This window comes from Anguilla anguilla, chromosome 1, assembly GCF_013347855.1.
Source record: "Anguilla anguilla isolate fAngAng1 chromosome 1, fAngAng1.pri, whole genome shotgun sequence".
Classification (NCBI taxonomy): Eukaryota; Metazoa; Chordata; class Actinopteri; order Anguilliformes; family Anguillidae; genus Anguilla; species Anguilla anguilla.
In genome coordinates, this window is record NC_049201.1 from 11894231 (window position 1) to 11917126 (window position 22896).

At 41.7% G+C, this 22896-nt stretch overlaps 1 protein-coding gene across 12 annotated transcripts in view; it reads right to left on the bottom strand.

The window, feature by feature from the left end:
* Positions 1–20313, bottom strand: part of LOC118221859 (coiled-coil domain-containing protein 85C-A-like) — a 47025-nt gene extending 26712 nt beyond the window's left edge. For 2 of the 12 annotated variants that reach the window (XM_035407340.1, XM_035407317.1), the window contains exon 1: positions 18748–20309. In XM_035407340.1, coding sequence (XP_035263231.1) covers positions 18748–19453 — 706 coding nt within the window. In that variant the 5' untranslated portion in view covers positions 19454–20309. Of the gene's footprint in view, positions 1–18747 lie in introns of all 12 variants that reach the window. The other 10 variants (XM_035407324.1, XM_035407284.1, XM_035407350.1 and 7 more) reach the window with 8 other exon arrangements.
* Positions 20314–22896: the final 2583 nt, after the last annotated feature.

The following is a 22896-nucleotide window of genomic DNA, read 5'->3' on the forward strand; positions in this document are numbered from 1 at the left end:
GACATAAGGGAAAAGCCAATCCAGTACAGGGCCTCGTTAACTAGCTTTAGAGGGGCGGTGGCTATTTTATCTACATTTTATGAAACCTGTAATCCTATTTAGAAAATCTGTAGATTAACTTAGTGGGACATATGCTCCTCTCTCTCTTGCTCTCCTTTTCCAAGCAGTAAAACAGGTCTTGCTTGATGAATATTTAATGAAACATAATGGTGCCTTCCTTGACAAACGCTTTCTGAAACATAATGAATACTGAGGCCTGGAACGAGCGATGTATAGGCTTTCACATGGTCTGGCATTTCCTAAGGGTTCCATTGGTCGTAAATAATTTCAACAGACGCCTTATATGATACATGGCACCGGCAGAATTCACCCTGAATGGAACAGAGGCTTGATCTTCTGACATGCTATTACAAGAGAAAACACGGCGTGCTAACACAAGCCTTGCAGGGATTCCCAAAGCGAGGCCAGAGCACAGCAAATCAAGTCTCAAGTCTGCGACTACTTCCGTAATTTATGAGAGCAGCAACCACTGCATTGTGGTTCTAAGCCAGTACCAAGCCATTACTCTGGGGCTGTCCATGGGCTGGTCTGAGGCCAGTGGAGGATTCCAACCCTGATTGGGTAGAAATCACACCAAACTGGAAAATTTCAGTAAAAATAAGTTGTTTGGTTAAAATGAGAGTTAGTTAGGGAGGGGTGCTGGGGGGGGGGGGGTGCGCACCACGGACATATAGTGATGATGGCTTTTTAGTCTTCAATTTGGAGAAATATTGGGAAGAACTGAAGGTCCCTGGCAAAAAACAACAGCAAAGTTCCAACACTGTATGTTTGTATTGTGTTTGTAGCTATTACGTTCTGAGGCCTATATCCAAAAACAGAGCTTTGTTAATTTGATCATTTACACTGAAGGAGTGGGATGAGAACAAGAATCACCACTCTGTATAAAAACTGGCATTTTCCCAACACATAATACAAATGCATTTCCCTTGGTTCTCTTAACCAAATAATCAAGAAAACCAAACACAAATGGCTGGCTGAGATGAAGCAGTCACAGTGTGATTTAAAGCAAAGGATTTCAAACAACACATGCATTTTTATAACCGTTATTAAACCCAGTAGACTGTCAAAATGCTCTGAAGCATTAGTCCTACCACACAATGAGAGAAACAGTCCAAAAAAGAACACACATATTTTAATGAAATTAATCAATTATGCATAAAGCTCACATCTGCTCATGGAACACATTCAGATCCTTTAGTAATATCTATTAGCCACTGCACCAGATATGTGCACAGACAGCATAGGCAAAGAACAAAGACACAGAAATCATCCCTAGGTTAAACTGTCACTCACCTAAATACAGGGAACCATCGCGTCATGTCAGCAAAGTACAAACGAGCTTCATCTTTTCATCTTCCCGATTTTCATAAACAGACCAACACTCAGCAGCTCAGTGGAGTCTAATTCTCACCCTTAGAGATCTATTCATGCACGTTCCCAAAGACATGAGCATGAGAAAGGTTTCCATGCTCTGACCCAGTGGCCTTTGTTATACTGTCCAAACACCATGATTCAGAAACAGACTTTATTAATATTCCTGAGATGCACGCAACTCTTTCTGTCCATTTACCCACACACCACAACTGCTACACATTAGATCTTGTGCTTATGTCTGGCATTTCTCTGAAAGTCTTGCTTGGATACAGCTGTGCTTTCCAGACTTTTTCTGCTCTAGCACTAGACTCTTTCCACTTTCGCCTGAACTTCAAACCAGAACAAGGGGAAACTTTGTTTGCTTAAGAGTGGAACCTCCTGCCATCTGCAAGCAATATTCTCACCAATGTAACTGTTTAATCAATAACATCACCGCTCATGTGCCCGTGTTTAGCTTCCCTTTAACCAGGGCTAAAAAGGAAGACAGTCCAAACAAAGAGAAGAAATATGACACCCACACCCGTATCCAAGTGAAATACTTTCATTTACATGCAAACAAAAAAATGTTCACACCATTCTTTGACATTCGTTGATTAAGCAGCACATTTGTTAACAGAAAAAATGAACTTCAGGAAATACAGATTCGATTCTAACCTCTGACCCTTGTAACCTGTTACACTTAGGACATGTTCCAAAGCCTTCTCTATGGCAACTTTTCTCTGAGCACAACCCCAGTGTTCAGATACAGTGTTAATGTGTCCCTCCTCCTTCCTCTTTCACAGTGAAAATATGTTGTTTTTGCCACTTCTCACTGAAGTCAAATTCAAAGGCACACTCAAAGCACAGTAGCCATGCTGTGTCTGCATCCTGCCTGATACTGTACTTCACGCAGAGCTCCAAACCTCTTCCTGCCTCACGCTGTGCTGACCCTCCAAACAAATAATCCTGCAAAGGAGGCAAAGACAGGTTATGTACAAAAAGCATCAAAGTAAGACCCATTGGTGAGAATATGAAGCCTCAGAAGATCTCAAGGGGACACAAAAAAAACATATTCACTGGCCCAAAAAGGAAAGAGACGCATGTTGGACGATATTAACACTTGGTAAACAGTGACAGTCCGTGGTCTTATTTCGTATGGAGTTATTATCCAGTTGCTTAATGAACATATAAGGACAGCAGTCTGACATGATTATTTTAGCATGAAAGCAGTAACAGTGCCATGCGAAGACCACAGCAGCCTCTGACATCATTCCATCAGAACGATTTTCATCTGCGGCGGTAATTTTCTCTCTCGCATTTTCCACAAGCACTATTCTGGAAACAAAATAGGGTAACTAATGTGTTGGTTTCTTTTCACTCTCCTCTAAAATGAACATTTTAAATAACCTTAAAATGTGACAGAAGAAACCAAAGATGAACTTGCTGTATAGGTAAACAACATTCCATCGCAATGACATTAAGGTATCCTAAAAACCATTTGATAAAGGTTCTGGCCAGTCCTATAATTCCCATACTCCCACTAGGACTGCTCCCCCAAAAAACTGTGAAAAAAGTGAAATGGCTTCTCATTGGTATTACCCAGAATACAACATGTTTCTTTTGACATAACTGTGACAAGATTAAATATCAGGTAGACAGAGGATTGACAGCGTTTCATATTTACAAATTTGTTATCGTCTGTAAACATAAAACATAAATGACTTAGTGGCCTTTAGAAGTACTGTCCAACATTATTGGGGGGGGGGGGTGGCATCAGAACCTGCAGGAAATTAATGTAAGCAGAAAATTCCAGCAGCCTGTTTCCACACTTGTTCATGGATTATAAATTATAAGTTGTGTCCATTTCTGAGATGTTGCTGTAACCACAGTATAACCTTATCTGCGTCTGCATGTGTGTCTGAGTGTGTGTTTGCTCTCCAGGAACATTGGAGTCATGCAAATAACTGATCCTGTAGCAGGGAGACTTGTGAAATGCATGCGATTTCCTGTCTTTTTCTGCTTTGAGTAAAGCAGCAGAAAACAATCCCACACAAAAAAAATCAACATATAAAAAATACAGCTCTGGTTATCATTAACAACGCTCTCCAAGGAAACGTAAGTACAGGCAGAGGGTACTCCCACATGTTATTGAATAGAGAGGAAGGAGAAAAAATATTTTGACCTAGTTACATCTCTAGAGCCACGTTTATATATTTATAAAAGAGTGCGTGTCGATTTCCAGTAAAGAAGCAGTCATGTTTACTCAGAATGCCATTATCCACCCACCACCAACTTGCCAATTATTTCATTAACCATCATCACTTCCTACAACATACTTTGCATTTTGCTCATACTCAGCAAAAATCAAGTTTACTTTTCGTCACAGAGCCTGTAGCTAGCTTTCCCTTGTGGCTAAAGACACAAAACAACAATTCCACAATAGATGACAACAGAAAACATGAATATAACGCATAAACATAGGTGACTAGCTAATGATTAAAAGACAAAAAATGCATTGAAGTTTGCTAGTTACTCTACAACCATATTCTCCTGAGGGTTTTGTGAATACTTTGCTTCACAGTAAGTCCTAAATTCCCTGTCTCCACCAGGATCTCCTGCTCACGATACAGAAGCTAACTAACTAGCTTTGATTCATTTTTTAAATTCTTTTTGTAAAGAGGAACCAACACTGAAATGAAAGGGAAACTCATTAACATGATAAGCAAAAGCAGATACCCATAAAATAAGATATGCCCATCATAAAATCTGCTTAACACAATAAAGTGCCTTGTGTACATTATACATTCCAAAAAATACATACTTTCAGTCCAAATTCCTTTTCAGTGAAAATATTACCATTTGAATGTAAAAGGATCTAGCTAATTACTTTCATATCCAATTGACAGCACAAACACAAATCAGCTATCGCAACAGGCAAGAGGCAAGCTCAAGAAGTCACATTTTTACATTACAACTTTACTTACATTTTTAAATAACACAGCTGAGAAAAACACATTCCTTGGTGTAATCACAAAGCCAATTTCTGCACTCACAGTAATTGAACCATTAGTCAGATGAAATTACTGCTTTATTACAGGTGTAGTAATTCTCAAATACACACATATATAAGAAAATGGCACTTCAAATTAACAGCATTCCAGTTCCATTCTCAGGGGATTTGGTGATTAGTGGCACTGCATGTTGCGATTCGCTGCTGACTGCGTCCTTTACTAATGAACAGCAGGGAAAAAACCTTTCCTCATGCTTGCAGGGCTTTAAAGGGCCCTAATTATGTTCAATACACAGCAAACAGGATTTCCAAGTACCAACATGTCTTACCACCCTGTAGCTGAACAGACGAGCGAAAGAACACTTTTGCCGCTGTTGACGTAATCTTGCCATTTTTGCTGCTAGCTACCGTAACGAGGGACAATTGCGAGCTTTAAACCTTCCAAATTGCAGGTTCTTCATATTACAATCACGTTAAATTACAGTTTGTCTGCAACCTTGCTTCACATTCTTGTAATACTCAGAGGTTCGCTGTGGGGAAAACATACTGGGATCTGAACCTGGCTGTTTCCAGCTTTAAAAATAAAACATAAATGAATAAACAAAAGTTTAGAAAAAAAGAATAGTGTCAACATCTTTGCCAAAAGCATTCCAGTCATGGCATTTGGAAGTGCACTAATTTCCTCTATCCTTTCATTCCACTTCTACACATACTGATACACATACTATGGTGATAACAGAATATGATCACGCATGAGGGCTTTTGAAACTGGTCGTCTATTTAGACTTGTAAACACCAGTGCATTGGTTCCCTCAGGGGACGACCATGGATCCTGTCCTATGGCACACAGGCTAAAAGTGCCAGGGGCCAATGGCATGAGCTGCTTACAGGAATAAGCGTTCAACAAGGCTCCAATCTAACAGTCCTGGCAGTTCATCAGCTCTTCCATTTGGATCATAGAAACCACAGCGTCACTATGAAGGTAAAAACCTGTAAAAGACTCCCCACATACGCTGCAGAGAACGGTCGTGGTCATGATGACAATGTGTTATGCCAAATTTGGATGGGTTCCATGGGGCAGTAAGTATTTCCTTCATTCTGTCAGAATTTTATATCAATGTTGATATAAGCGATATGTTTTTGCCATTAAATCTATCAGAAACATATTCCTCAGCTGGCTAAATTTAATGTAACTCAAATGTAGCCCAGAAAGCAATTCCCTGACAAACACAAAACAGAAATGAGCAGCGAGGAAACACAGAGTCGTGTTTTTATTGGAAAACATCAGTTGGTCGTTTGTTTTTGTGCAAGTGAATATTTTCTCAATGAGTGCTTCTGGCAACACTGATTATCATATTTCCCACCTTGAGGTAATGTTGTTATGAGAGGTTACACAACTGCTCTGATCACTTACATGTTGTCTCTGAAAGGTACTTTATCTGCTCGGTCTTGTATCGCATTTCACTGTCGATAAAGATGAAAATCTCAAATCTCCTTTGAACAGTAGTCTCCAACCCTGGTCCTGGAGAGCTACAGGGTCTGTTGGTTTTTGTTTTCACCTTAAAATCAGCACCCAGTTGAGACCCAAGACACCAGGTGAGTTGAGTTAACTGTGTAATCAACTGCTCTGATTGATTCATGAAGCGCAGAGTCACTATGAAAACCAGCAGACCCTGTAGCTCTCCAGGACCAGGGTTGGAGACCAATGCCTTAGAACAATTTCACAATTACTCTGGTATACTACTGGAAGTAAACCACAGTTTGAGAAGCACTCACTTTTTCAAAAGCTAGGAATTTAAATATCTTATCAGTGATCTTAACCCCATTTGGAAATATAACAACAGCAATGTAAGAGATACTGAAATTGTTCTTCACCTTCTTTTGTTCTAATAAACAAGAAAATAATATATTTCTTGACAACATCCAGCTACCAGAAAGCTCACACAGCTGGAAAAAAGCTAGCAAGGTAATTTACATCCACAAATTTGCTAATTACTATCTTGATCTATTTGAATGAGAGGTAGCTGATTGAAGCATTCAATTGAGAACCTTACTGGAAGTATGCAATACATACATACATCAAGCAGTGGCACAGCCATTGGTAAAACCAGGAAAATTCTGATACATAAGATAACCATAGATTTAGTGTATTATGTTTGCTTAATAAGTTCATTTAATACGTGCAGCCATGTGCCTTGTTGGTCTCTCCAATTGTAGGCTATAGTTGTTTTCTAACCAGTTAATAAATTCATTATCTGTTCAGAATACAAAAACATATTTAGAAATTCCCTCACGCAGGCTGCTTTTGGCTGTTGTCTTAGCCCAGTGCCCATTTTGAATGCAAAAGATTCCATTTTGACCATCTTACAAAACTGCAGTTATGAAGAAGCATCTCTATCCCTATTGAACATGACCACACACAGTCACGCCATTTACCTGGAGGTTCACGTTTATGGAGGACTCCTAGCAGAGGTGAGGGAAGAGCGGCACTCTGTGCACTGAAGTCTAAACGACTCCATAAAACTTTAATACCACGAGATGAAAGGATTCGGTGAACTGTGGTGGTTCGTCGGGGCTGAGAACACTCGAACACTCAGCGAAACCAAGTCCTTTGACCTTGCCTCACCCCACCCTCCCTCCTTATCTTGGTGCAGCGTGGCTGAGAGGGTTACTGCCATTTTAGAAAATGTTTGAAAGCTGGGTTCACCGGCGCAGTTAAAAATAAAATCTCTTGACACACAGGTCTGGGATGCATTCTTAGCTCAGCAGTTCTGGCCCTGCTGATAGCCGGGGACATCTCTTCCACCGCGGGCCAGGCGGCTGACACTAGAGTCCCATTCACAGCAGCGGCCTTTGAAGGGTGCTTCAGCCCTTTGTCCGGAGAACAATGCTGTCGGACAGATGGTTCGGCGTTCCGGGGGTGCGGAGTGGGAACCCCAAAACTCTTTTCCAGCCAGACGGTGGCAGCAGTATTCCCACTGCCTGGAATGTGGAATGGGGGGGGGGGGGGGGGGTAACTGACTGACACAAAGAGTAGAACTGTGACTAAAGACCAAAACTTTCTGCCAGATTTCTTCTGATTTGTGACACAATTTTTTGGCAGAAGCAATCGCCAGGTCCACGCCACGAACGTTAAAATAAAATCACTGTTCAGGAAAGCACAAAGCAGGAGGCCATTTCTGTTAGTAATGCGTCACTGATTAAAACAAGATGCCAAATAGTTACTGGAGAAAAGCCAACTTATGGGCTTCATATTTCACAGGAGTATTAGGCTGTTATATAAAGACATCAGATTATGCCCTAGTGAAAGGTGAGTCATTGTGGTTTTGTAATCAGGTTCATTTCCTGTTCGCTTTAACTCTTTTGACACTTCAGTTTAAACACCGGCACTGGGCAGCAGTGTAACACAATGGTTAGGGAACTAAACTTGCAACTCTGAGGTGACAGGTCAGATTCCCAGGTGGGGCACTATTGTTGGGTAGCCTTCAGCAAGGTACCTGTCCTGAATGGCTTCAGCAATTATCATTTTATGTAAAGCTCTGTCAGCTGCTCTGAAAAAGTGTAATTGCAAAATGTCTAAAAGGTCTAATTTAATGTAGTCAACTCTGACACCTTACAAAGTATCTGTCCCAAGCCTGCAGACAGTCCCCTCCTTCCTGCAGCCTGGCTGCCCATCCCGACATTAACCAAGGCAAGTGGGGGAGGAGTGGGATTTTTATTTATTTTTTTTGCCTGTGAGAAGGCCAGATTTCTCCCACTGTGCCACCCTCCCCCGTGGCTGTAAAGCCAGTGTGGTGGGACAGGAATTCCTACTAACACAACACAAGCTCTTAGGAAGCCTTCGGTGGTCCTCCAAACGTCCTTCTCTGGGAGTCCCTGGTGCCACAGCTCATCTCCACAGTCATTCCCCTTTGCATCGCTAGCCTTTCACCCCAGCGTGGCTTCGCTGCCAGGCCCCTCGGGACCAATGACCTGGCAGTTAATCGTCGCCATGGCACCCCACACCCCTTCCAGGCCCGACCAGTCACGTACATGGAGAGCAGCCAATCCAAGCCTCCCTCCCACTTGCCCCCTTTTCCTTCCAATGAGTTCATGCTTTCCACAGGAAAAAAAAATGAAACAAAACTACCACAGGAAACATCTCAAGCTTCATACGACACGCTAATTAATTCAATATGGGCAGGCAGTCCCCAGCTACAGTGCGGAGGGAAACCGAAAGTTCTGTTCGCGTAGGCCTGCACATGCACTCTCTTATTTACCTGACACTGATTTCATACTGCAGAGCTGTAAAGGAGCGCACCAGGCCCTTGCGCTGAGCTAACGCTCTCCTGTTGAGTCACGATTCTGCAGGTGTTTAATGGGACTCTGTGATTGGTGCAGCGGCGCACTTCCTGTCACCGTTCAGCCTGTCACGCGCCGCCTGTTCATGTTCTGCTCTGGCCATTGTTTGCAGAGGAATGCGGGAAATCTCGACACACCCGCTTTTTGAAAAAAAACACAGCTGAAATATTCCCTGCAGCATCTTCTGTTCCTCGTGACAGCAGAAGATGCTGTTGAGAGGCTGCAAATAAAAGCCAGATTCTTTTATTTTCAATATATGCTTTTGCTTTACTGAATGAACCTGGGAAAATGTTTTTTCAGATGAGAAACAAATGTAAATATTCGGACAGATGAAAATGCAAGGTATGTTGCCAAACCTGCCCGTCCCCCATAATTATAATATAACAAAGTCATTATTCATGATAGCAACAGTATTAGTCACATAAAAATATGGCTGAAACAATGTTGTACATCTTTAATAAATGAACAGTGAATGGCTACAAAAAGTGGATTAGTCTGGCCCTGAAGAGATTAGCTTCCAAACTCAAACAATCTCTCTTCTGGTAATTCAAAGCAACAATGACACCACCAGTATTCTGCATGGGCAGATACATAGGTAAAACAACACCTAAAATGTTGGATTCATAGGTAGTCAAATCTCATCTTGCCTGCATCCTGCAAATGTATTTATTAATTCAGTTATTTATTTTTGTGTAATTTACACTGATAGGCTTTTGTTGAAGACTGCAATCCTAAAATATACTAGCCACATGAAAACTTGCTTCACTTCATTAATGTTCTAACTGTCATTTATGTCTCATCGTCTATATAGGCCTATACCTACACTCATTAAACACCAAAGACTACAGCAATCAGATAAGAAATAATAATTTTTGAAAAAATAAAAAAATTCAGACACTGAATGTATTTGACGTCCTGCTCACCACTCAGCTTGGTTATCTAAACGTTTGGACACTGCAGATGTCTTGAAGACGCTAACTCAAGAGAAAAACAAGGTAATTCCCTTCCCCCCATGCCCCCCCTACTTGATCTGACCAGATGTCTGAGACATTCGTAGCCAGACTGAGCCGAGATTTAATTAGTGGCCAAACCTGGGAGACGGTGAAGCAGAGGCAGGGGTGTCCATTATCCTGACAATGTGATTATGGAGCATCATTTGAACCCGCCAATCGCTCCTCATAACCTACAGGCCATTAGCTATCTCCCTCCTGGGCTGGCTGCAGAGTTTGAAAAAGGGAGGGGGGGGGGGGGGGGTGGCTGTTCCTTCTAGAATTAAACCCTTCTTGTCCAGGCCTCTATTCATCTCTGCCCACAAAGGCCTTTCTGCACGGTGGCATTATCATAACAAAACAGCCGTTTTCTCTGCGCAGTAAACCTTTCCAAGCAGACTGAACGCTAATAGAGACGGGGCAAGAACCACTGTGCGCGCATAAACAAGCTTCAGAGAGAGCACTGAGCACTCCTTCATTCTGCCAGAGAGAGGAAATTGAGCTCCTCACCGTTGAACAAACAACATGTCTGTGTGCAAAAAAAAGTGTTTATTTTCATACGTAAAAAAACCATCTGTGGCTCTCAATTTTAACCAGCGCTCAGGGCAACCGATGAACTACGTGACTACATAAGACTGCAAAATGGAAAACGGTCGTCTGTGGGCAAATCGCTGAGGAGGGGATTTCCATGAACAATAGCAGAAATTAAAAACAGTGAAACATGGAGGAATCTTCAAAGATTCTCTGTGGATCTACAAAACTCCCTTTTTCATTTGTGCCCTCACAAGTGTTTATTGCCTCTTGATCCCAAGAGTACTGTTTGTAGCTGCCTGAGGATTTAACTGGGACAAGCCAATTACAAGCTCATTTAAAAAGCCCGAATGCAATATTGTTTCTGAAGGGCTGCAATGTTTACTGGATTTTTTTTTTATGAGGCGAAACCTGTCAGCTGGGCGTAGCCAAGTACTCCTCAATATCAGATTCAGCAAAACTGACCATCTCCTCTGTGAACCCTGTGACCAGCATTCAAGGTTGGAAAGATGGCAATTTCACTGTGTCCCTTTTCATCTGTGTGTCTTTCCCAGTGTCTCTCTGACCTTACACCGTCTCCTGCAAATACACAATCAAGAACTGCTTTTCAAATGTAACCAATCAAAACATCTTTTCTCACCATCTGAAAATTTATTTTTATATTGAACACAGATAGGCATACCTTTTGACCTGGGTTTAGCTAACCTGGTACATTCTCAACAGTGCTTACCGATAGGATATAGTATCGCTACGTAGAAATACAGCAGAGATAGTCTTATTCCCTTCATCTTTGCTCTTATATTAAATCCCATTGAAGAGCCGTGTACAGACCAAATACATTACTTCAGTCTCAGCCACTGAATCATTATCATTAAAAGGAGTATAAAACCTAAACAAGGAAACCTGGTTTAACTGCATCTTACAAAGACGTGTATGTGGGTAGCAATTTAACCACATTGCGCAGAGTAAAGACAGGCATTCCCCTGCCCTCATATATTGGGATTAACTGCTTCACATGAAAGAAATCTGTAGTTTTTACTAGTGCTAGTAACTCAATGGGCCTGATGGACTGTCTGGTGATCAGGAACCCGATCCTGTTCACTTTCACCGTGGGAAGAGAATGGAGAAACACTATCTGCAGTCTGTAACAGGAGCCTGCCACCACCAAAATGGAGACATTCGGTCCCTAGGTGACCTGCTGGGGGGTCTGGCTCTATTCAGACAGACGCAGAAACTGTTTGCCTTTTTTAAATGGCACCTGGGCAGCAGTTTTGACTTGCAGCCATAGACATGATCCTGCAAAGCAAAACTGCCTGAACAACACAAGAAGATTTATACATGACAATGAACACAAACTCATAAATATAAGCACACATAAAGCTAAGAGGAGTGTGTATGTCTAAAGCTATTTCGGCACGATTGTATGTTGTCAGTATAACAAGTTTTAAACAACTTATTTTGAATTAGATGAATAGTGAACTTGTTCCCTGTTTTTATCTTTGGCTTCAAAAGTTCGATAAATTAAGGGGAAAATTCACAGTGCCTTAAGAACTTTTAATACCTTGTGATTCGTGACTGAATATTTCCAATAGACGAGACAAAAAATATTATTTTCTAATAATAGCTAAACAACGGTGATATGAATCATGTATCGTGAAATAAAATGACAAGCTCCTGCTTAAGAGCTCTATCGGGGTGCCTAACGTCCTCATTTAAATACTAATGTTAATTTCTAATCGTAATTGACAGCTTAACCTTACGTGAGCACAGTACAGTATTAAATAGTACTTGCGCACTTCGTGCAAGCTACGACTAGTTGACCTCCACCGCCGTATCTGATTATGCTCACAACACTGTGAAAACAAAAAGAGAATAAAACGGTTGGTTTAATAATTTAAATTTGCATATTCACATTTTGGAATAGTGTCAGTTGGCGGCTTATTTTAATTTTACCGGTTTAATCTACCTCTCCAGTATCCACCTCCCCTCTTCTCCCGTTGAAGCCGGATTTGTAGAAGTTTACTTTATCACATGACAGAGATAAAAATAGTCTCGTAAAAACAATGTTGCCTTGATTTTGTAGCTTTATCAGGGGACGCAATTTACTTTCATGTATTTGTTGTCCTGGATAGAACGCAGTGATTTGAATTTAAAGTGCTCTTCTAATGTTCAATAAATTGGAAAACTTGAGTCAGTATAATTTATCGCATTATGGAACCATTACATTGTGAATACTTTATCGGGATACAAATCCTATCGTGTCCACAATGTACGGACGTCTAATATTTCCACTTTTTAAATTTTTAATACAGTAGACACTCAGATATGTTTTGAACCAATACAAAGCGTGATCTGAAGAATTACAGATCTGAGAAAGCCTTAAAGAGCTCAAGATGTGCTCTGAGAAAACCTGGGGCCACCTACGCTGAACGAGAACACTGGAATGCCCTCCCGATATTTATGCTAGCGGAGGTGAACAAAGTCCCTCTCCACATTAGGAGAAGAATTTATCACGCTCTGGTGGCCATCTGTTTCATCTCATGACCCCTTGTTCTTCCATCCAGGTTTAGTTCCAGGGTGCACCGAAACGCACTGGCAGTGAGCAATGATGCGCCTGGGTGAAAAGGTTAATCTGGCCGGGGAAACCGGAGAGGGGCCGGGGATGCTTTTCGGCCCCCTCTCTCTCCCCGGTGTGGCGCAGGGGGCTGTCTGGGGGCCCGTGTTTATGCACCGGGAGCTCACAGGTTCCCGCTGGCACAGGGAGAGACACAGGCTCCAAACACAACCTGTGACTGGGATTATCCCAGCGGGAGGTCAGGGCGGCTGGGAACTGGCCTGCCTCTGTAATCAGCGTATCTTGTGACAGGCACTGATGGAGGGGCTTACTGGAAACAAGCTTAATGATGATCATTTGCAGGACTGATAAACACGCCGAAGCCCGGCGTGGTGATGACCTTTTTCTGTCGGTTTAGCGTTTACCATTTCTGGAAATAAAAAAAGAATGCACGTTCGGACCACGTGTACTAAACCTGAAAAAAAAAAAACACATTTGAAAACTAGGAAAATCAATTCAATCTTCTATCCAGTGAAAAACTCATTTTCACTGCTTCTGTATGAAGAGAGCCGTTTTATCTCACTGTGTGAACCAAGCCGTAATAATGACTGTAGAACTTGTAAAAATAAAGGAAATATGGGTTGCATGAGAGCCAAATTATGGGTTGTGTAAGATCTAAAGTGAGACCTCCCGGTTGGACTTAAAGACAGAGCTGATACTGCAAAATGCCCTTGAGTCAGGCATGCTTCTGCAAACAAACCCAAACCCAGGGTTTCTGCTTTAAGCTCCATAAAGTAACCCGGAATTCAACTAAAGGGGAACGCATTGTATCGCACTGCAACTGGAGCCAACAAGTCAAGAATCAAATCTGACTCTTACCCACAAATGCATGGATGCAAATACACAGCTTATAGCAGTCGCAAGCCATGCCCATAAATGAGTCACACATGGGAAAAAAAACCCTTAACATTTGCATTTCTGAGGCGCTCGCGGGACAGTTTGGGCCGTCCCGTCCCAGGGCTCTGCCCGTGGGTGTGAAACCCCGCCCCTCCCCTTCTCCCATTGGCTCCCGAGTGACAGCAATCAGCAAAAAATCCAATTACCCGGACAGCAGGATGTGCCAGCGCTAGATGCTCTCCACCCCAAACCCTGGGTGACCCCCGTGGCCTCCCAGAGCTCCAAATAACTGTCATGCTCCTTTCAGGGCCTTTGTTCGAGGCTCTCCATTGCATTTTTCACTCTGGGAACCAGAGCTGGGGAGGGAATGGGGGGGTGCAGAGGGGGACAGGGAGTGAGTGAGGGATGGCGAGCGAATGAGTGAGTGAGTGAGTGAGTCACACAGTGAAAGAGGGGAGAGCGTGGGGAGGGGGGAGGAGAGAGTTAGGCAAAGAAAAGGGGAGCTATTGATGGAAAGAAGAGGGGGGGGAGCATGTTGAAGAGTACAGAGGCAGCCCAGAACAGGCAAATGGGGGCACTACACAAAGACAGCCACAGTTTAACCAAGCTGGCATTGATCAGTCCCAATCATCAGCCTCATACACAGGCCGACAGACAGAGCACAGTGGCACTCCATAAATTTACAAACTTCTGCCTCAACCAAGCTCTGAGTGGGTGTGCTATACACACTGGAGCGTGGCAGAATTTATACCCCCACCACTTTAGTATTCCTGTAGCCATCATGGTAACAAAATCATGCTCTCTTCTCCAGCAAGCTAATACAGGCAGCAACTAATGCCTCCACCTTCACTATAAAAGGTCAACCTTTCACTTAAAGTGGGATAGCTGGACAAACACCTGTCCTATTCAAAAACATAAAACACACATGCGCATGCACACAAATACACACACACACACACTGAAGCTGCATTTCATCCTTGGAAATAAGTACACTGTATTCAGAAAGCAACTCTGCCAATCAGAGCACTCCAGGCCAAACCCAAGCCACTAAAAGGGGGAGAGTGTATGACACCAAAACCCATTATCGACAGACAGGGAGTGCAACATATGGCCATAAGCTGTGGGACAGCTGGCACAATGCTGTAGGCCTATATCTACAAAATTATATAACCACCCCCTATGCATCCATAATACATAATCAATACACTTATCCCATATATTATTTTGCCATTTAACACAGTACACACATGTGAGTGACAAAATTAATATTGTAAACCTCTGGGATTGAAATGGGACCCAGTCTTCATTCTCATACTTATCACTTCAGTTTTTAAACTGAGAAAACTGTGGATTTTTGTGAATTAGGCAATTGGCTAACACATAACAAACATTTTACATTCAATCCAAATCTAAACAGGTTCTCCATTTGTGCTCACTGTTTTCCTTTAAGACATAAAATAAAGTGGGGGGAGAGGGGTAATGGGTTTTTAAATGATGTAGCTAGCCAGAAACCTAGATAACACCTAAATGCCTACACCTAGCTAGCATGCAGTATTCAGATCTGCAGCACTGAGGGGGGTGTGTGTCTGTGGTAGCCAGTATATCACTGAGAGACTGTTCTGTTCATTTGTACCCAGTTCACTTTGCTGATCTGATTTTCTTGTTGACTGGCAACACAACAAGAGAAAAAACACATTTATTTTATTATCTTTTATTGTTAAAGACAAAATGGAAAAACTTTACCAATTTTGAAAGGGGGTCACTGAGAACCTTTATCACCGTTCCCAAGCATGAAGGAAAGGATGTAATATGCACCATCATAATAATGACAAATGACAAATGTCATGACTTTTTACATCCCCCTTTTTCCATTTTGTCTATCTCATTTGTAATTTCTAATACTGCCTCTCGGCTCACCGATGTGTCGTATGCACTCAAGCAAGAAGCACCGCAGCTGAAACATGCACTCCTTTCAGGCACTGGGCTGAAAGCGATTATTTAGGACCCTGTACTACATAAGACAGCTCCAACTGAGGGATGGCCCACCTTAAGCCAACCGTTCACCTGGCAAGATAAGGCCAGCTGCATACTGCCGCTGTAGACTTCAGGTCAGGGTCAGATCATATAGCTGTGGCTTGACCTGCTGTCTATAGGTGAGCCCCTTGTTGGTACTCATTCAGTTCTCACATGAAGCAAGTTTCCTGCATGAAAAGTCTGAACAAGTTCCTGTGTACCGGGTTACGTGACTTGACTTAGGGTGACTTCCCCATGACTTCCCCATAATAAATTTAAATGTAAGCTATACTTCACGAGAGGACAAGTTTCCATCCACAGACTTTCTATTGGCACTGCTTGAAGGGGGAACCTTCTGGAACCTTGCATGAGCACATTCTCATCAAAGGTTGGCGGTAATTATAATACTGCCATCTGTATAACCGAGCTGCTGAGAGGAGGAAGAAGTCTGCAGCAGCAAAAAGTAAACACGTCTTTCTGAAAGATAAAGTAAAGCCCGGCCACCCTGCCAGCCAGCCAGCCAGCCGGCCAGCCTGCCCGCCCGCCAGATCAGTGTTGCTCCGGTTACCAATGGCGACGCTAAGCAAAGGTATTTCACACTATGTCCTCAACGGGCTCACTTTACACAACAGAGTAAACATTCACTTGTGCGGCGAGGCCAGAGGCATACCCCAGGCACACTCCACCCCGCGCTCACACACTGCCCAAGAAAAACACCGCACTTTATTCAGCACCTGCGTGCTACTTCTGACGTTTTTCCGCTACACCGTAATAACCCAACAGCGCTGGGGAGGGAGCTACATGCATCTGCAGCCTTAAACTACTGCTCCAAGAAAAACTGAGACATTTTTCATAACATGAAGATTAATGAATCTGTCACACGCTAAATAACTCATCCATCAGTGGTCAAGGCGAGCTGGCCGTGGTGCGGAACATCGATGCCGTCCCGCAGAATATGTGCGTGTGAATGACACCTGAAACGCTGCTTCACAGATTTAAAGAATCACAGATCCATCAAACTTTGTGGAAGTTCAAAGGTTCAGACAGGTGCAGAAAACACATGATCCCTGTTGCACAAAGAGACAGCTACTAACTTCTCCTTCTCAGAGAACAGCATCCAAACACTGAGCTCACATTTTAGCTTAATGTACCACACAAAAGGAGTCTATTCTGTACTGAGATGCAACACCAGTTAAGCTACCAGCTACATATTACATTTTAAAAATCACCTCCCTTGAAGGCCCCCAAATTCAGAAAACAACAAAATCTGGGAAAGTGGAGAACATTTAGAAAACATTTCTTCTCACATAAAAGCACTAACAACATTAACATATTTTACCATTTTATCTCACAGAATGCACTATTCCTAACTCCATTTAGAGCCTTACTGAGCATTAGTTTTCATTATGCTTTTTCATCAGCCTCAACCGGATATCAAGGCCTTTAACGAGGTCACTGGTTTCCGACTTTGTTCAATGCATTCCGATGACAAGTCAAAAATCTCTTTGACAACCATTGAAACAATGGACAGCAGCACATGAGGAATTCATTTCCTCAATCTGGTTTAAAAGCAATTAAGAAGAGTGCTTCATTACAGGCTAAATCTAATTATGTGACATGAGGCACAAGATGGGATTTCTTCATTCATTTTACGAAGTTAATCATAATCATTGTGATATAAAACACTTAAAAAGACATACCGTGAGTAAAATAAACAGCAACAAAAATAGTTCCTTCAAAACACAGCAAGGTTGAGAGCAAAACCCTACATTAATTTATTTTAAGCCACTGAAGTTTGTCCACAGAACTGCATGTAAGCAGTTTGCAGACAGGAGACATGTCTCCATACATCAGTTCTGTCTGCCCTCAGGAAAGATGAGCTGGAGACAGCATACAACTTTCAAAGCTTCTTTTGTTGACAGTGAGGAGGCAGATTTGATCTTTTCAATGAAACATCTCTTCTCAATATGTTATTTAACATTGGCGCTATTCAAGATCTTAATGATCAGTTAGCTAATGATGTTTGCAAAGAGTCACTGATATATTGCAAAACAAGCAAACTATATTCATACCTAAGGTGTCTGTAACAAGGACATTACATTGCATGAACTCTAGACCACAGCATCCTTTCCTTTCCCTTAGTCACTTGAGGACTCAAACCATGACAGGTCCCGCCACCTGACACCATTCCTTCAGACCCATCATCCGGAATTCCTGGGAGCACAGCACAATGTGACACTCTGTCAATCCCAGACTCCACCACAGAGAGTGTTTTTAAGGGGCATCATGCTGATAAAAACCCATCCCAGAGTCTGCATTTGTTTAGCTTGTCACATCACTTCCCTTCCAGGGCCTCTTCTCTGCAGTTACTTAACTGTCCAAGAAATAACTGCTGATTAATCTATGTGTGTATACTGTCACCTACAATAAAAAATCTTTCAGTATAAAATTACTTGACGATATAGCACTGGCTTATCAAATTTCAAAGAAATTCCAAATTATCCATGACCCCATTCAATCAGAGATGCAGAGCATTGTTTGTTATGGAGATGATGAGAGTGTGCTTTATCAGAAACCTTTGTTGAACAGCTGTGAGCTTGGGACAGAAAAGCAACATACAGCATATTTACTCTATTGGGATGTCACTGCAACACTTTTCTGTGCATGCGCACTGTGGGCCCAAATGTAAATGGAAATTGTGGAGTTTTAGGCCAGTTTATTTGCAGACAGACCAGACTATATGACGTTTTATGAGAAATTATTATTTCTGTGTATGGTATAATTTAGACATGGATTAACTTATTAAATCTATTTCAACAAATTGTTTGGGCGCAAAACCAGTGGGTTTATAATTCACGTCAAAGTGATGTAAGATTTTATGGGTATCTTAATAACGTCTGAACTGCAGACGGTCGTCAGTCATTGAGCAGTCCACAACAGTGTATGCTTCACACTATTTTTCTTGTAGCGTATAAAAAGGGTCATAGACCTAAACTTACCATTCAGTCCATTTGGGATGCTTCTGTGGTGGTGGGGTGCTGACAGGTCATCCATTGACCTCCTGATGGTGCCTGTCTTGGCCTCTCTTGGTTTATGTGGATGGTTGTGGTGGTGATCCGGACTGCCAGCGCTACCCGTACTAGAGGTACTGCTCCCGTCGCCGACATCTCGGATGGTGCCTGAGCCGCCGTTCAAATTGGTCAGGCTGGACTGGCTATCTATGGAGCTCCTGGATCCAGCCCCATTCCTCTCTTCATCTAGCATAAGTATGATCTCCTTTAGCTCCACGTTCTCACGTACAACCGTTTCTTGGTTGGCCTCCAGCTCCTTCAGTTTCTGCTGATACATGCCTACCTCTTTCCACATCACGCTGGCGGTGTACCTGCCGAACCGCTGCCACTCCCGGGACAGCTTTTTGCCCTTTTGCCTGTCATCGTCTAGGAAACAACACAGCTCCCTTAGTTCGAGGTTATCGTCCTGCAGTTTTTGGTTGATCTCCTTCAGGCCCCTAATTTCGTGAAGGTGGACCTGTAGTCTACGGTTGACGTCTTTCATCATGTTGCCGTGTTCCACCATTAAGTTCATCTTCTCATTATCCGCCTTTCTCAGTCTTTTTATCAAATCTTCCTTGCTCAATTTCAACAACTCTTCATCTGGAATCTTGCTCAAATCATCCCTCGGACCGTCCAATGTATTTTTAGCCATATTCCCGTCTAATATTCCGCTATCTTTTACAGTGTGGTTTTAAAAAGCCTAATTACCTGCCTAATCCAGGCGTAACGATGACATTATATTCATATCTAAACACATAATACAGAAAATAGCTCAGAGGAAACATGAAGTAAAGCTAAAATAAATTTAACGTGAAAAACAATCAAAGCGTGGGAGCTCAAGCAGGTGACCCAAATAGATAGCCGTGCACGCGCAAAAACGAATTTATACTAAAGGGCAAAAAGCCGACAGGTCCCGTTTCAGTGCTTCTTTGGGTTTCCCGTTCCCGGTGCTGAAGCGATGATAACTTACACGGAAAACGGTACCTGCTTGAAATATTCCAAATCTAGCAAGTGTTTCCCCTGACCACTGGACCAGGAGAACGATGAGAAATAATCACGGTCAGCACTAATAGTTGTCTTTCGCTGTTCCCCGTCTGAGCATAACAGTGATGTCAGCGCGTTTGTAAATACCACAGCTAGAAAAATTCAAACGACTGAAGCGTAACCACAGTGCAAACTGAAAACTAAAACAATCACTTCACAATTGCTACCATAAGCGAAGATCTGACTTCTTTATCACTTACGTGGGGAAATTCCTCTGCTATAATAACGTGTTGCTCCGAAACAGCAGTCTGATGCTAATTAATCAATAAAAGCGAATACACACGCTCATCCTGCCAGGACTTTTTGAAGGCAAATTGTTGCCCGCAATCCTTTACCAGGTTGAAATTCCCTGTGCCCTTCTCGTCGTTCAGAGACTTGGTTCAAGTTACTCAAGAGGATTTTGTTGAGGCGACCAATCAAGAAGTAGAAAAATAGTCTAAGCAGGTAGATAGAAGGTACAGTCAAGCCTTCTGGATGCAAGGCTCTGCCTTCTTAAAGGGGCAGTAGGCAATTAATTTCCAACCTGCAAAAAAATAAAATAAAAAATATAAAAAATAATAATCAAACATTTTAGTTGGTATGCGTTTTGAAACGCTAATCATTTGTAAAACAATATTTAACAAACTGGGCCTTACGTGTAGTAATTATGGATAACACTGATGAAGTAGGCTAAACTAATGGGAACATAACTTACATTTCGAATATAACATCCATATGATAGTTTGTATCCTAAAAATGATTATCAATTAGTCTATATAACGTGGTCTTGCGTCAACTTGTTTCATTCTCAGTAGCCTAGCAGACTTTGACCATATTGCTTGTATACAGGTTTTACACAAGTTCTACACTTACACGGCTAGAGCAAAACTGGTAGCCTATAACTAATTGAATTCTCATTATTGCCGAGAGATATACATCCTTCCTTGCATGTGGCTCTCTGTCTGCTGTAGGCCAATGCTCAGTGACCTAATTTTAAACAATGGTCGAAAGGTTTCCACTGGTTTCACAATCATAATATCTATTTTTAAAAAGAGAGAAATCACAAAAAAAACACATTTGCATTGATACATTAACGTCATTTAATTGTTGTCACGCAAAATGATTCTAAAACGCATCTTTCAGGTGTAACCTGTTTACAGTTTCCTGATACAAGTAGCTACTGAGGTCCACCGACCGATGGCGTAAAAATATTGTGTGTACAGAGCCCCACCGTGTGGACGAACTATGCCCACAACCGTTTTCACTAACTTCGGTGAGTGGCATATATGCATTTTTTGGTGGTACCTGTATTTTCTTAAACGGTCGAATTGTCATTCTATTTTTGCACATTTAAATATTTACGAGAAGTTCGTGATGTTAAAGTGGAGACTGAGCAAACATAATGAAGGTGCCTCAAAATGTCATTATTGGACTGTGCTTCACCCTGCAGCAAAAGAATGAGCTCAACATAGTGCTAAATCAATCAAGCGCTAAAGCAAACTACAAACAAGAACTTTTTTAGGGCCAAAAAGTGAACTGTTCTCGAGTGGCCAAGTCAATCACTTGCCCTGAATCCAACTGAACATGCATTTCACTTGCTGAAGCAAAACACCACAGAAACAAACATGAACTGAAGATGGCTGCAGTAGGCTACAGGCCCAGCTGAGCATCACCAGGGAAGATACCCGGCATCTGGTGATGTCTATGGGTTGCAGACTTCAGGCAACCATTGGATGCAAAGGATTTGCAACAAAGTAATATGATAATTCTATTTCAGATTATGTTTTTTGTCCAATTACTTTTGCTCTCTTAAAATGGGGCTTTATGTATAAAAATGGCTGCAATTCCTACATGGATCATTGGATATGGATGAAAATAAAGCAGTCTTCACCTTAGCCGCATAATCATGTGCTGCAGTAGAAAGCCAAAATAACAAAAATTGTGTCACTATCCAAATACTTACAAACTGCACTGTATATGGCTGACTCAAGTGGCCTTAGTTAAAAATATTGTTTGGTTATGTATATTTAGTAGAACAGCTGATAGCATCGTGTATCAGTTTTGATATCCCTTCTCTGGATTTCAGAATACATTCTACATGCAGAACTTGATTATTGAAATATTTTATTTGAAGAATTTGCAATCATTTATTGGTGTAATATAAAAATTGCACTTCTCAGTTTTTGTCACAGAATTTCATGCATTATCTTCCCAGCTGAAGAATCAACACCTCACCAATACTGATCAGGTATTTATAATAGAACAGTCGTCTGTCCATGTGCAGTGTTCATTTTTTTTTTTTTTTCTGAAATGTCTCCACCCGTACCGTATTGTACTCATCAATGTTTTTGACTTTTTTTTAGCTAGTTCAGTGTTTAATGTGAAATGTATTCAGCTAATTTGCTTGCTGCATTAATCATCATCTGGATGCTCCAAGTGATTAATGGAAAAGAAACAGTCGCCTGGTCACTGGCATTTATAATAAGCTTACACTAGATTGGTCAGTATAGCTGGCAATTTGCTTTGTTATTGACTAAGAATACACTTTGCATTCCTGGAATTTTTAATTTGCCATTCACCAAAGCAGGAACAGGAATGGATTTTGTTAAATCCATCAACACTTTGAATCCTCTGAGTGAACACTGACCATTAATGCTTTTTAAAATTATTTTTATTTCATGTCTTGTTGTCCAGCCTAAGCAGTAAAATGGAGAATGAATCTTTTTTAAAATACTATTAAAAAGTGTTTTAAGTATATATAAATACTCAAAATATCTCATTTAAAAAAACATTTACTTCCATCAAGTATTGTTATTATCACTTTGTTCTTCCTAATTGGGTAGCTCAGTGTGCAAGGAGTTTGCATGCTGTCCCTATGTCCCTGTTGACTTTCCCTCAGCACTCTGGTCTCCTCCCATGATGCAGAGATGTGCTGTCTAAGTTAATTACCACCGCTAAAAGGAACCTTGTGTGTACATTGAAGGTCTGCTGATTAGCCTGCTCAACTAGACCAATGTCTCCAGCCAGGGAAACTAATCACACTGTATTTATTCTCTAAGAGTGACATCACAT